This window comes from Struthio camelus, chromosome W (assembly GCF_040807025.1).
Source record: "Struthio camelus isolate bStrCam1 chromosome W, bStrCam1.hap1, whole genome shotgun sequence".
Classification (NCBI taxonomy): Eukaryota; Metazoa; Chordata; class Aves; order Struthioniformes; family Struthionidae; genus Struthio; species Struthio camelus.
Window position 1 is genome coordinate 42,438,062 of NC_090981.1, and position 13,783 is coordinate 42,451,844.

Below are 13,783 nucleotides of genomic sequence, written 5' to 3' on the forward strand. Positions count from 1 at the left end.
GTGTACTAACAATATATTTGTTCTGCTTATTTTCATGAAACAATAAAAAATAATCATTTTATTAAAATATAAATGGGAATGTGGAGAATGTTAAGAGTACAACATTTATATGGAAGAAATATAGCATAGATATATTTGACAAAATGCTGTGGTGGGGCTTTTATATTTATTGTTTATTCAGTAGTAAACACGGCTAGGAAATGTAATCAGCTATGGGATAATTGAAAATCCTGAATTTTGTCAGTGTGTATGACTGAACTGAAGATAAACCTGTTTTCAACATCTGATTCCTGGATTCTAGTATAACTCAGACTTGTTTAACAGCCTTGGTTTGCCTGTTGCAAGAATTTGCAAGAATTTCGTTCCAGGAGACTGAGAGCTTGTTTCGTTTAGCAAAAGTATTAAGGGGAAAATTTCTATCAATTTACAAAATTTATTAATGTGAATGTAATTGCTTATTAAAGGTCATGCTGAAAGACCAGGAGATATATGGGAATTGTCATTGTCTGTGATACAGGATAGCTGACAAAGCTGTTTATCTCTTTCGTAAGAGAGATTGGAAAGGACTATGGAGCACTGGTCTTTTCAGAAAATTTCTTGCGATACAGTAACAATGTAAAGTTCCTTTAGTGTTTACAGAAACACATCATACTAGCTGGTGTCCTACTTCATTTTATATCATTTTATCAAAGGGACTCTTTTCTGGAAAATAGCACAAATTTAAACGAAAGATTATTCCGTATTGATATGCTGTTTATAACGTCAATTTCAGAACAATAACAGTGCTTTGCAAATTGCAATTCAGAATGGACATCTATCCTTGGTCACGTTTCTTCTTGATAAGAACATTGACCTTATCCCTAAACCAGAGGTGAGCATGTATTAATAAAGCTTTTCTGCTGATGTTCAGGAAAATTTGTCCTGTCTTTATAGCCTTTGTTGAGATTTGCTGTCCGTAAATGACACTAACTAGCTCTTTTGTTATTTTTACAATAAATGTTGTAATAATTGTATATTATATGAATGTTTATTAGCAATGTGTAGAGACTAGCCAAGACAAGCTCCTGTTCCACAAACACAGTGAGTGCCTGGATAGATTAAAGCGTTGTATAGAGGTGGCCAGGCTAACTCAAGGACTGGGCAGTATAAGAAGATAAAGCAAATAGAAACTTCAGTGTTTTCACCCCCTGTGCTAAAGGCAAATGCCTTCCAAATCTGCATACAATCATTCCTTGGAGTGATAGTGGTTGTTGTTTTTTTTTAAGTCTCACTTCAGATGCAATAGTTGTTACATCTGAGACTTTCTGTAAATAGGAAAATTTTATGCTTCTGCAGTACAGGATGAAAACAGAAATCTAGACTTTGTGATTTACCTACCGTGATCACTTGACCGTTGTTTAATGTTGTCAAGGAAGAATAATTTGTAATGTCTTTGAAATGATTTATTTTAAAGATCAGCTGGTGGTTGTGCTGCTTGTTTGCACTGGTTTTCTGTTGCAGAAGCAACTCTAAAAACTGTAATGTAAGTATTGGAAACGTTTCCAGTACAGTGCTGTGTGAGAGCTTTAATATTTTTCTGTAGCCCTGAAGAAATGACTGTGGTTTATAAAGACGCCAATGAGTAGGCCTCTGGCACTGATGACTGGCAGTGGTATGAATTTTTTTTTAGCTATCTTTAGCAAGAAAGTGATGAGTCACAGGTTCAACATGCAAATTGATCTTGCCAATCTAATGGTTGGATTGTGACTGTGTTGGACTTATGCCACAGTTATTTTCATGAGTAATCACTCAAATAACAAAGCTTAATTTCTTTCTAGGTATAATTATCAAGAATATTTAAAGAAGCAATGTGTTACAAGAACTTATTCCTGGAAAGTAGATTAGTTATATACTTGATTTAGAATGGTATTGTCTCCATCTGTTCCAATAAGGGCAAACCAAGTTTTTTGAGGGAAAAGAAATACTGCCCGAAAGTCTTTATTTTGAATTAAACATAGCAGCACATTTCATGTATGAATAAATTAAAATGAGTGGTTTGCTGACAGTTTGTAAGCACCGACGTACTTACTAGTAAGCATGGTGCACTGAAAAATTATGGATTTCTCCAACGTTTTTGTTTACAAGCTGCTGTACGTGTTGCATGAAGAGGAAGAAGCTAGCCATGCAGCTCGGTAACTGGACCCCTGTAGCATAAGTCAGTACCTGAAGTTGTGTTTTTTGCAGCTTTAATCTCTGCTGGAGCATATCCTGTGTCCTATTTGCAGAGGATAAATTTTGACAAGTACTACTTTTTTGTCTGAAAGAAACTTTTAATGAAAGTACCCTAGTATAATAGTGTTATCTTGTTTTTTTTCTCAACAGCAGAAGAATTCTCCTCTCCATTTAGCAGTCATCAATAATCATCTACCTATAGTAAAAAGCCTCTTGGATGCCAATCATGATATAAACTCCTTAAATCATGTAAGAAAAAAAATGGGAAGTAACATTACTTCACTGAGAAAGAGGAGATTTTTTGGATTTTGTTTGAAATAGAATGGATTGGTTTGTTTTTGTTTTTTTTTCCTTATGGGCTTAAGGTGCAATAAATAAGAGGCAGTTCCCTCCTTGTCCTCCCTCTTGTGTGTGTGCATACGTGTTAGTCACTGGTACAGGCTGTGCTAGTACTGTTTGTGCAAGATACGGATAGCAAGATGCAATATATTCAGAAAATGTTTGGATTAATTTCTTGTTTGTTATGATTTATGAATAATAAATGACAAAAATGTCTCAGAGATATGGGTCTTAGAGGAAAACCCAGTGCAGAGAGCCATTTGCCTGGAAGGCTGCCTTTAGCTCACAGGAATTCTTTCAGTATAAACTTTCTAAAGCATGTAGACAAAGAAAGCTATCACAGGCTCCCAGGCTCCATTCAGGATTTTTTCTTTTAATTAATGGCAATTTTGGGCAGGTCTAGCCATATAGTTCTAGATTAGAGAGGTTCCCCTCGATCCTTTTTTAATAAAAAGCAATGAAATTCCATGAGGATTAGTGCACTGAAGGAAAAAAATTAAGGCTTTCCAGTTAAACATGGAACACTGAGGATACAGAGTTATTCTGTTCATTTTTATGTACATTGTTTTTGGGGAAAGAAATAGTCTTTGTGGAATCTGTAGCTTCCGCCATCCCATTGTTCATTTTATTGAAATGTATATGGTTTTTTACGGGAGATAGATAACCCCCTGAAAGTCTGTTATTTGTAGCTAGAGTCAAAATGCCTGTGGTGATAAGCTACTTTGTTGAATAAAATAGACAATTTTGTAAACTTCTCACACATATCTTTTAGAAACTTTACTTGCATTGTCTCTAGCATACTTGAAGTTGCACACAGTAGTAGGTACATACATATCTAAATTATTGAAAAAGAGGATGTTTCTTTGGAGGAAATTTGAGGTCATGTAATCGGAGTATTCTCAAAAGAGCTTGGATAAGACTATGTGAAACCCTTAAGCTGGTGTATCTTTGTGTGTAAGGATCTGTTTAACTCTGCGACCTGTCAGTTAAGGCATGATTTTAAGAATTACCTGAGGACCTAGAAAGTGCTCTTACCACATTTGCAGAATGTAGACTTGCATCATTAGAGGAGCATAGGTGCAAAAACTTTGACTTAAAAGGATGCTGTGTCATATGAAACATACTGTGGGACATTTCCAGATATGCAAGAATTCCGTAAATGATAACACATTTATTTGCTGCTACATTGCACCCACAGAAGCTTTCCTAAAATTAAGAATAGTAAAGAAAAGATCAAGAAGCAAATCCTTCTTTGTGACAGGAATAGATATCTACTCTGACTGTTAGACTGCTGGGCTTCCCTGCTGCTTAGTGGTAAAACTGAGTTTCTTCATAATACTCTATAGAAGAATAAATAACTAGATTTTATGGGGGTAAATGGAGCAGTTTAGAGACTACACAAGTACTGTGGACCCAAAGACTAGATTTGAAGCAAAATGTTCCCATCACTATAGTTTTTGTTAATGGTTTGGTTTTGTTTAATGCTTTTGTGGTTTAAGGTTCACCAAACCCGTTATGGGTCAGGCAGATCTCTGTTCTGCCTTCCACTTGATCCCAGTGTTTGGGGGCAAGGCTGGCTAAGAAAGTCTATTGTGAACTGTGGCACAATGTACTGTTGAAAATTCTGAGTGTCCAGTTGTCTTTGCATGAATTTCAGCAGGGAAAAGTTACTTGAGAGGGTGGTGTGGGGGTTGGCAGTCACATGAAGCACTCTGCCCCAAACACCTTGTTTTAAGAGGGTAGAGAGAGCTTGTTACGTTACAACACATTAGAGTGGCATGGCACTGGCCTTTTCCAGGGCTGTCTGGAATTTCTGTGTATTTTTCCTGTAGAGATCCCAGACGTTCTCTTGTTTGCCTGAAACAAAATTGGCGTTTAGATCATTCGAAAGTTAAATACTTTCATTCTGTTCAGTATTTTCTAGCTAAGGCCATCTCTTGTTATGAATCTGATTGAGTTTCAAATTGTAAGCGTTTCCTTTTCACTGGGGAGTTTGGCAAATTATATTTGTTTGGTGTTATTCATTCCAGAGGCAGGAAACCCCTTTACATCTGGCAGCTGATCTTGGCAACGTGGAGCTGGTGGAACTGCTGCTGAAGGCAGGCTGTGATCTCAAGACTATGGATAAGGTATACTGCATTACTCATGCAAGCAAGGATTATGTGATTTTTTTTTGTTTGTTTTGTTTATAACCTTCTTCCCAGAGATGCAGGAAGTGTATGTTTCCAGCCCTCTTTTGTAAAATGAATGCAGCTAAGTGTTAGGTGTTACAAAGGAGGTTCCTTTTTGTACTACCTTGTTACGAAAGAAGTTCCATTTTAATATTGCCTTGCCTGCAGTTTGCAGAGATCTGAAGTTGTTTTAGTGAAGAGCTGGTTTTGGGTACAGATGTGATGAAAGCCAGTGGGCTTAAAAATGTAAAACTTCTAAACTCCATGGTTTGAAGGGTAAACCTCACTTTCAGACCTCTGATTTCAAAAGGACAAGGACAACTTCCACAGAGTGGAAGTGGTGTGCGGCCATTACAGCTGTACACCCACAGTCAAGTTTATTGCCAGGAGGCATGTAGATAGTTCAAATCTCACTGACTGTAGTGATGGTGAGTTTATTTTTAAGTACACTGCGCCATCTGAAGTTGGTGGTGCCTGGTGTCCCTGAGGAACCGTCCAAGATACATTCAAGTGAGTGCTTAGACCCTGAGTCATCTGTTACTGAGGTCTAGTCTGGAAAGACTGAGGCAAGAATGGCAATGACTGGACAAAGCACCAAAACAAAGAGTCTCTGAGGAAGCGCCTATGTAAGGAGAGAGTACTGAATCTTTTTTGGGGGGATGGTATTTTTTAATTTTGTCACTGTTAGATTGAGCCTGTCCTTTTTATACTGTTACTGCCATGTGGATTTTCTATATGACTGAATAGATATCAGATGTATATAGTGAGCAAAATCTAGCTCTTTAGTCATTTTAAAAAAACAAAGTAATTTTCATGCAAACAACTGTCTTGATGAGGAGTAAAGCCTCATGGAACTAGTATCACCTTTTTGTTCCCAGTCTGACAAGAGGCTCAGGGCTATGAGTGTGAGTGACATGGTTCATATGTTTTAGGAGGCTGAGGTAAGATGCTGCAATGCAGTTAAGTCATGTCTACGCTGGCCAGAGACCTGTGACTTTTATACAGGCTAACCCAGACTGAAGTCCTATCCACTTTGGACAATGCTTTGGCTATTGGAAAAATGTCTCTACCTTTTTATATGCCGAAGGGAGACAATGAAAATTACATCTTGATGCTTATTCTGACCTTAAGTACCTGCAAGCCTTTGAGCTGGATAGTGTCCTGATGTTATAGCAGTGTTGACAGAGTTCAGGGCATGTTATTAGCTTGTGGCTTTGAGCCATTACAAATTTTGTCATCTTTCTACACCGCTTTTATTTCTTGAAAGAGCTGTTTCCTTGTCTGTTTGCTGGGTGAGCTCTGGGGCCGTGTCACAGCTGGGAATGTTGGCAAGTACAAGAGTCTTTGAGCTGAATTGGTACTGGGGTGCTAAAGATATTCCCCTCCTTGCTCCCTGAACAGCAGGCTGGGAGAAGGGGAGCCTGCTTGGGTTGCCAGCTCTGTATTTTTCTGGTGCCTGTTCCCTGATAGCAGGAATCCTCAGTCTCCAAGTGTGTAATGCATCTGTAAGAGTTGCTTGCTGCTAAAGCTCAGGAAATGCTCTCCTGGGAAACTTTACTTCCCCCTGTCTTCAGGTGTAGTTTTGATAGCCAGGAGAGCTCTGTGTAAGATTGTCATGCTGTATGTGCATGCAGTATCCCAGTGGTACTTGAAGCTAGCAAAGGAGGCCAGGCACCCTCTTTTTTCCACCCCTTACCCTGGGAATGCAGAGTGCCTTTCCAGAGGTGGGCCCCAAGGAGCTGTCGCAGTCTGTGGTGTCTTCTCATGTTAAGCGCTTCTGTGTGAAATGTAAAGTCTTTGGCTCCCAGTGTGATGCTTTCTACACATGGGATAATTATAATGATCTTGAACAGCCAGGAGCTAGAATTCAAAAGGTATGTATCAGGAAACTTCATAATAGCTGGAGAGTGGAAATGCCTTATAATTTAATTACTGAGCCTTCTAATTTCGAGGGGTTGACTTCTTTTAAGCTTAATTTTCTAGAGTGCCTAGCTCCTGTTATGTGAAAAATACCCGGAATAGTCACATCTGAGGCATCTCCGCTTAGCGGCACTCCACTGAAAGTGGAAGATTACAGAGAGAACCCTGTAAAGCCATTGAAACGCCCATATGTCAAAATGTTGTAACAGAGATTAGTTCAGATAAACTGAACGGTCCTCTATAGCTGGAATTAAAGCAACAGCTTTTAATTCCTTTGATTGTCTGTACTACCCTCAAAACATCGCCTTCATTGTGCATACTACAGTCATCGTGATAGTCATCCACATGCCTGCTTCGTTTTGTGACCCAGCTTCTCTTACCATCTAGAACAAGACATGGGTTTGTTCTTAGGAGTTTTGCAACCTTGTCATACCATCCACCTGAAATGGCAGCTTAACCGTAGCAGGGGGATGAACCGTATTTGCAGTAGTTTTCAGCCTGTGGATGCCTGGGATTCCACTAACTTGGAAATAGTGACTGAAGAAAGCATGTTGATAAAAAGTGTGTGCAGTCTGTGCATAAGAGGTTTCTGAAGCCAACTGCACCTCACTAGAAATGCTTTAGCGGTCCACATGTTGGGAAGACTTGACCACCTCTGGATTCAGGGGTTACAACTCATACAAAGCATAACATAATTTTGGTTGCAGCCACCTTGAAGCCATAACATTCTAGTATATGTATTTTCTTGAAAAAAACGATAGAGCTCTGTAAATTCTATAATGTAATTATCCTCATATATATATATATATATATATATATATATATGTATGTATTTATGTGTGAGATCATGTTATGATTCACTATCTCTGCTTTCAGCATGGAAAAACTGCACTTGCTGTGGCAGCAAGGAGCAATTATGCCCTCATCGTAGATATGATCATTAAAGCAGAAAGGTATTATGCTAGAAAACAGGTAAGACATCTTTCACTACACTAAAGGAAACCGTGAGGGAGAAGCTGATCCTGATCTTAAAGTCTCTTTTGCCTCAGATGATTTCCTCTTGACAGGTTGTAAGACTAGCCTTGATAAATTGAGGTTAGGATTAGAAATTGGAAAGCCTTTATCCAGTCCAGGTTTTGTCCCTGACAAGCTGTAAAATTGTAGACAGAACATACCGTTTTGCAGCATCATGCACTAAACAGAGAAGAAGGGATGGAGACGTATTCTGACCCAAATTCAGACTGTGTGCTATGAACGTCAGAGTCGAGATGATCTGAATCCATGTTGACCCGTGTGTCCTTTGGTACTGCAAAATCCATGATTTAAAAAAATGAACTGCAGGAGTCCGTCCTTCCTTTGCCAGTGAGAACGACGAGCTCAGCTACTGTAGTGAGAGCTCCCTCTTTGGTTTGATGCAGTTAATTACAAAAGTCAAGAAATAAACCGGGAAAGAGCCAGGCAACCATGTGAAGTGAGGACATTGGTTAGATTGGCCTCGATTGTCTGAATATCTAACTTTGTTTCCCTAGTTGTCACACTTTTTTAAATGTAGGCTGCTTAGCCTGCATGGCACAGGACCTTGGTTGGGACCATCTAGAATTCTGAGGAAGTTTATTTATTCTGATGATGACATTAGCAATGAGTATGCTATACCTACCTACTTGATAAGATAAAAGGGAAGTATTTCAAAGGATGGTGAAGGTTAATTTTAGACTTATGCTCCATAAATAATTCAGTCGTGTATTGAGCTGCTCAGTTTTTCCTGTTTGGAGAGACAGTTTTATGCAAGCTCTAAGAATTGATTAAATCTGCTGGGTTTTGACATAATGCAAGCTAAAATCCCCAAGCTATCAGAAAGCTTTTGCTTTCTGATTGGCGCTAGTGAGGGAGTGAAAGCTGTCTATTTTTGTTGCATCCACCATAAAAACTGCAGGACTTAGGTGCTACAGCTACTTATGTAAAGCAAATAATTCTGTGAGCACCTGAACTAGCAAACTAGGCTAAAGGGACTGGTGAAAGGAATTTAATTGATTGACTCTGTTTCAGGGTGTAGCTTGAAAACTATTTTGCCGCTCTTTCTCATTGCTAAGATGCTACTTAAATCTATAATCTCGTTCTCATTCTTGCTTTCTGCTAGTATTTGTTTTACCAAGTTAGACAAGTGTCTCTCAGGTCCTCCAGGCATGCTTGATCCTGCCTGAGTGCAGGCACCCGAACTAGCTGGTCTTTTACCATCCTCTCCAGCCCTATATATCCGTTTCTGTGATATTTAACGGTGCAGAGAATTGTGCTGGTAAATCATAGATCTAGATTAATTCTAATTAAAAACATGTCCATGAGCTGCATTTGTTGTGCATAGCTGATTTGCTTCAGTTCAGCTGGAGTTGTCAGGTACGTTATTGTTTCTTTTGGCTCAAAGGCAAATTAGAAGTGAAATCATTTGTCAGGGAGGATAGGAAAAGTCTGATAGCAGTGAGCAAGTAATGCTCCTAATCTTTTGGCATTGTTTAACTGAACTGCCTGAGAAGAAGAAAAGATATTTAAGCAGATGGTTTTCTTCACAAGCAAAACAGATGTTGGGAAATAGAAACATAAGTGTTTGTATCGCCTTACCTGAAGCTAAGCGCACAGCCTCTGGGAGCAGTTCAAATGTTACAGTTATGGCATATAAAGTTGTTCAGGTAGTGTTACTGCACGTGAAACTACAGTGTTTTGAACTATTATTGTAAGAACTGTCTTTTTATTACATCGGGCTGACTGTGATTTGTGACAAGGCATCTGTTGCAAAAAGAAATGTCACGTTGCTGTGAGGAAGTGCACATGATACAAATTTGTGTGAAAGACTGTCTTGTTCTGTTTTTCCTTTTTTCTATTTATTGCTTCATTCAACCTTTCACCACCCTTGCCAAGGCTGTTTCTGACTGGATTTGAGGGTTGCTGCTTGTGTCCTACCCTAGACGCGCAACTAGCAGCAAAGGGAAGCTGTTGTGCTGCAACGGGAGGAGAGAGAAGATTTTGTGCTTTGTTTTTTAAACCCAGAAGGGAAGCGCTTTCCTGGAGAGAGCCTGAGCCACTAATCAAGGCTACCCTGTGACATGTCCTAAACCTCACCTTGCATGCTTCACGAAGCGCTGCACCAGAAAAATGTAATCTAACATATATGACAATAGCTAATTATCAAACTGAATTTTTTTTTCTTGCAAGTTAGGAAGGTTAGAAAATAATACTGTTATTACAATTCTTGGCGTTTAATCTAGAATGGAGTATTTTATACTTAGCACTTCTAAAATGTAGCATGCTGCCATGTCCTCTTCTTGTCTAGGATCTGCTTTGTCATCCTGTATCAGCTTCCTGAAGAGATTTCATTTGGGAGACTGTTTTGAAAAAGGACTAGCATGAGCTTATCTACACTAGGAAATAGGATTTCCACTAGGCAGCCCTCAACTGGGGCCAAAATAACTGCTGGAGAATGCTTTTGCAGGGGTGCCCAAACGTGAAGCAACTAACGCCATCATTCCTGTTTCAGGCAAGCCGGATACCATAGCTACATCATTTTTTAACCTGATGCGTGGTATGCCTGTGATTTAGTTGTATTTTTGGTTTTGGTGTATGTATGTGGTTTTGTCTGTGCAGGTAATAAAATTAGCTCCAGGTTCAACGCACACGTGCTTATTGGTGCTTAGACACTTTCCTGAATGGGGCCTTGCAAGCCAAACCCAATGGTTCATACCGCTATCGCGTCACCTAGTCAGGCCCACTTCAGCCAAGCGGAACTGATGGGGCGAAGATGGGAATGTTCTGAGAAAGTCTCATGCAGATAGTGGCTAGCCTCTTTTTAGGAAGGTTAGCACTAAGAGAAGCAAGAGGAAAGAACAAGAACTGCGGTTGAACCCCAAACACATTTAAAACATTGTTTGTAATGTAGACACAGCCAAAGAGCGTCGTAGTGCTTGGATATTACTGCAAATTACTTGCTACTATGTATCAAGCACTAGAGAAAACAAATGCTTTGTTTTGTATTTAACTGAGTGATACAGAGCAATAAACCCAGGAAGTCTTTTTTTCTGTCTGTTCTGTTGTTAAAACTGTTAGAATGGATGACATTCTAAGATATCTCCCAAAGGTGTGAAGATTTTTTTCCCCATAGAGCTCTGGTAGCCAAAATAGCTAATTCTTACAGTTCCTTTATCTGCACTGAGCAAATCACCTGCCAGCAACCACATACGGGTGTATAGACCAGTGCTGGCTGCAGGCTAGGCAAAAAAGTCTTCCTACCTTCATTACAAAATTTATCATCTGCTTTCCTTTTCAGGAACGTCTAGATCATAGTGATGTTGAGTCAGATTTTGTTTTATCTTTCAAACAAGATCACAGTACACAGACCAAGCAAATCCGTTCCTCCCTTTGGAATCTGGCATACAATCAGTTAAAACCCCAAGAATGGAAAAAACTGGCTCTGTTCTGGAAGTTCACAGAGGAACAAATTAAAGCTATTGAAGAACAATGGACAGGTAACAACTGTTTGAATGGATAGACACCATATAGAAGTAATATAAATCAAGCCAGGGCATATAGTAGCTTTTTAAGCTAGGAGAGTATCCCAGATGCTTGTTGGCCATCCTGCTTTCGTTCAGTTCGTGAAAAGGAACAGTGATATAAAAACTTGAGGTGAACGGATACAGCCCTTGTCCCTGGCAAATTCTGCTGCAGAAGTACAGGCCACTTGCGTTCTCCCACTTTCTATATGAAGAAACTTTTCATCTTTGGGAAGCAGGAATTGGAGCAAAGAGCAGCAGGGAAGGGTCTCGCAGTTCACGTGCTGCTGCAAGGGAGGCCTTGGGAACAGAGGAGGACCTTGTTCATGCTCTGCTTGCACAGCCCTCATGAAGCGGCAGTTTCTCTCTTCAGGCAACACTAGGGTTGGGAGACTGATATTTCTAGAGCACACGTTGCACTCATTTACTATTACTCTAGGAAGTATTTCAAAAAGTTAAAAGTGAAAGGAAGAAATTAATTTTTAGATATATTAGCATTGATTTATCTCTTTTTTTCCTATTAACCTTCTTTTAAAATTACTTTTTTTTAAACCTTTGTAAGTCTCAGTCTTCATTTTGCTTCTAGGTAAGAAAGGAAATAAGAGTAAATGAGTAGGTTTTAAAGTCTCTTGGGACTGTAAAAGTGCAAAATACAATGTTTCCAGCATATGGAACAGGAAAATGCTTTGTGTATTGCATAGGAAAAAAAAGTTATAAGGAACATGGACACAGAGTGCTGCTCATCTGGTTACATGGCATATTGCTGGCTCATCAGAATCCTGTCAAACATATATACGAAGATCTGATGGAAGCAGGATTTCAACATTTAGCTGGTAAGTAGTTTTGTGATATAGACAGCATAGTCTAGCGTCCTCTGCAAAAATACAGTGAAATGCTGAGGTTCCTGCCCTGCTGGGGGAGATGCGTAGCTACAGCAGAGCTGGAGGACATTCTCTTCCTTCTGGGAATCTACCCTTGGTAGGGGTTGAGGAAGAGAGTTGAAGTCAGATTCAGCATTTCTGAAGGAAGAGAAAAATATGCAAACTCTGCTTCTCTCCTTTGTCTTGCAAACATGGTGAAAAATGCGATCAGCCCTCCTTCAGTTAGATTAGTGCTGACCTTGTAAAGAGCAGCGTCTTTAGCAAACGTTTCTTCCTCTTGCTTTACAGAGAAGATCAGAACTGAAAGTAGCACTTACAAGGAGTTCAGCAAGTGTGCAATTTCATGAATTCATCAAGGGAACATGGTGTATATGATGGAATTACAAGCCAGATGGAATGTGGCTTTCAAATAAAAATAATTTTTCTGGAAACTAAAATTGTTTTGAAGTTGTATGACATTTTACGAGCTAGGACTTGCACTCCTGAAATTTTGATTAGTTGTTTCTCTCATGCTTTGCCCTACAATAATTGACAGCTTTTAAGAGTGAGTGGCTGGCTGGTCATTTATGACTACACTATTAAGAGGTGTTTTTTCTCTCCCCCCCCACCCCAAATTTCTGTAGCTGACTTGAAATTCATACACTAATTCCATGTTGGAACTGCACAATTAAGTTTTGTTTGACATGAAATATAAATGAGATGTTTTCTAGTTGAAAGAAATTAAATTTAGTAAGTGAAAATTATACATATACATCAACAGTTCCAGAAATAGGTTGGCACCTGGTGGCCTCATTTGGGATTCAGACTTTTTATACAGTCTGTTGCTAGGATTATAGTTTTCCTTTCCGAAGAGGGCTTTTCTCTTGATTAGTGCTAGGACCTGGAACAAATGTTTCTTCTTAAGCATTTGATTTATGTAGTGAAAATACACAAAAATGCCATATCTATAACCATGTGTGACTGGCTTCAGAACTTGTCTGCTCATGCCATGTCCTTGTGTACATACTCAAAAAAGGACATTGATATTTTAATACTTATTTATAAATTAAAATTCACCTAGTTCTTGTTCATGTCTTGATTTTAATATTTGGTAGTGTTTTTCAGAACATGGTTCAAGGTTTTCTGTTTAGATGACTGAAAATATTTTAAGTAAGTCTAAAAAATTATGTAAATGTTTATCTTTTTGGTCTCCTTTACAACAAAGCAGCAGTGGCTCTAGCTGTGTTCAGAGAGACAAGGCAATATTTCAGTTCTTCCGTTAAAGCTTAAATTACTTTCTACTGAACCTTACTGTTTGTAATAAAAATTCTGATAATGTCTATACTTGATCTGAAGTCTTAAGCTTAACTCTGACCTCCTGTGTGCAACACATTTTGACATGGCTGTAGAGCTCTACAAGAGAGTGAAGCACAGGTAGGCAACTCCCCAGGTTTTGAAACTGGGGATCTAAGATGAGTCACAAGTTCTCAGATGTACAATGGGTAAGCATCAACTCCTGTGACATTAGCTTGAAAAATGAGAATGCTTAGTGATTTGATGATTTAGGTACCTCACCTGAACCACATCACATCCTGGTTGTGAAGGTTACCCCCTTGTTATTCTTAATTTAAGTACAATGTAGGATTTAGGTCTGCAGTTAAATAGGATATTTAAGAGCAAATATAACTAAAATATGATTTTTCTCTTGAAAGTAGGTATTAGTAACATCCTAATGAAACAAAAGAGC

The 13,783-nt window shown here is 38.9% G+C and overlaps 1 protein-coding gene across 18 annotated transcripts in view; it reads left to right on the forward strand.

Annotated features, from left to right (window-relative positions):
* Positions 1-13,783, forward strand: part of LOC104152941 (ankyrin repeat and death domain-containing protein 1B) — a 45,407-nt gene that overhangs the window by 16,856 nt on the left and 14,768 nt on the right. For 4 of the 18 annotated variants that reach the window (XR_011137444.1, XR_011137445.1, XM_068925534.1 and 1 more), the window contains exons 10-15: positions 773-871; positions 2,362-2,460; positions 4,581-4,679; positions 7,518-7,613; positions 10,954-11,152; positions 11,878-12,009. Coding sequence is in view for 15 of the 18 variants with exons in the window: in XM_068925534.1 (XP_068781635.1) it covers positions 773-871; positions 2,362-2,460; positions 4,581-4,679; positions 7,518-7,613; positions 10,954-11,152; positions 11,878-12,009 (724 nt within the window). In the remaining 3 variants the exon portion in view is untranslated. Of the gene's footprint in view, positions 1-772; positions 872-2,361; positions 2,461-4,580; positions 4,680-7,517; positions 7,614-10,953; positions 11,153-11,877; positions 12,010-12,345; positions 12,606-13,783 lie in introns of those variants that run through there. The other 14 variants (XM_068925537.1, XM_068925536.1, XM_068925543.1 and 11 more) reach the window with 14 other exon arrangements.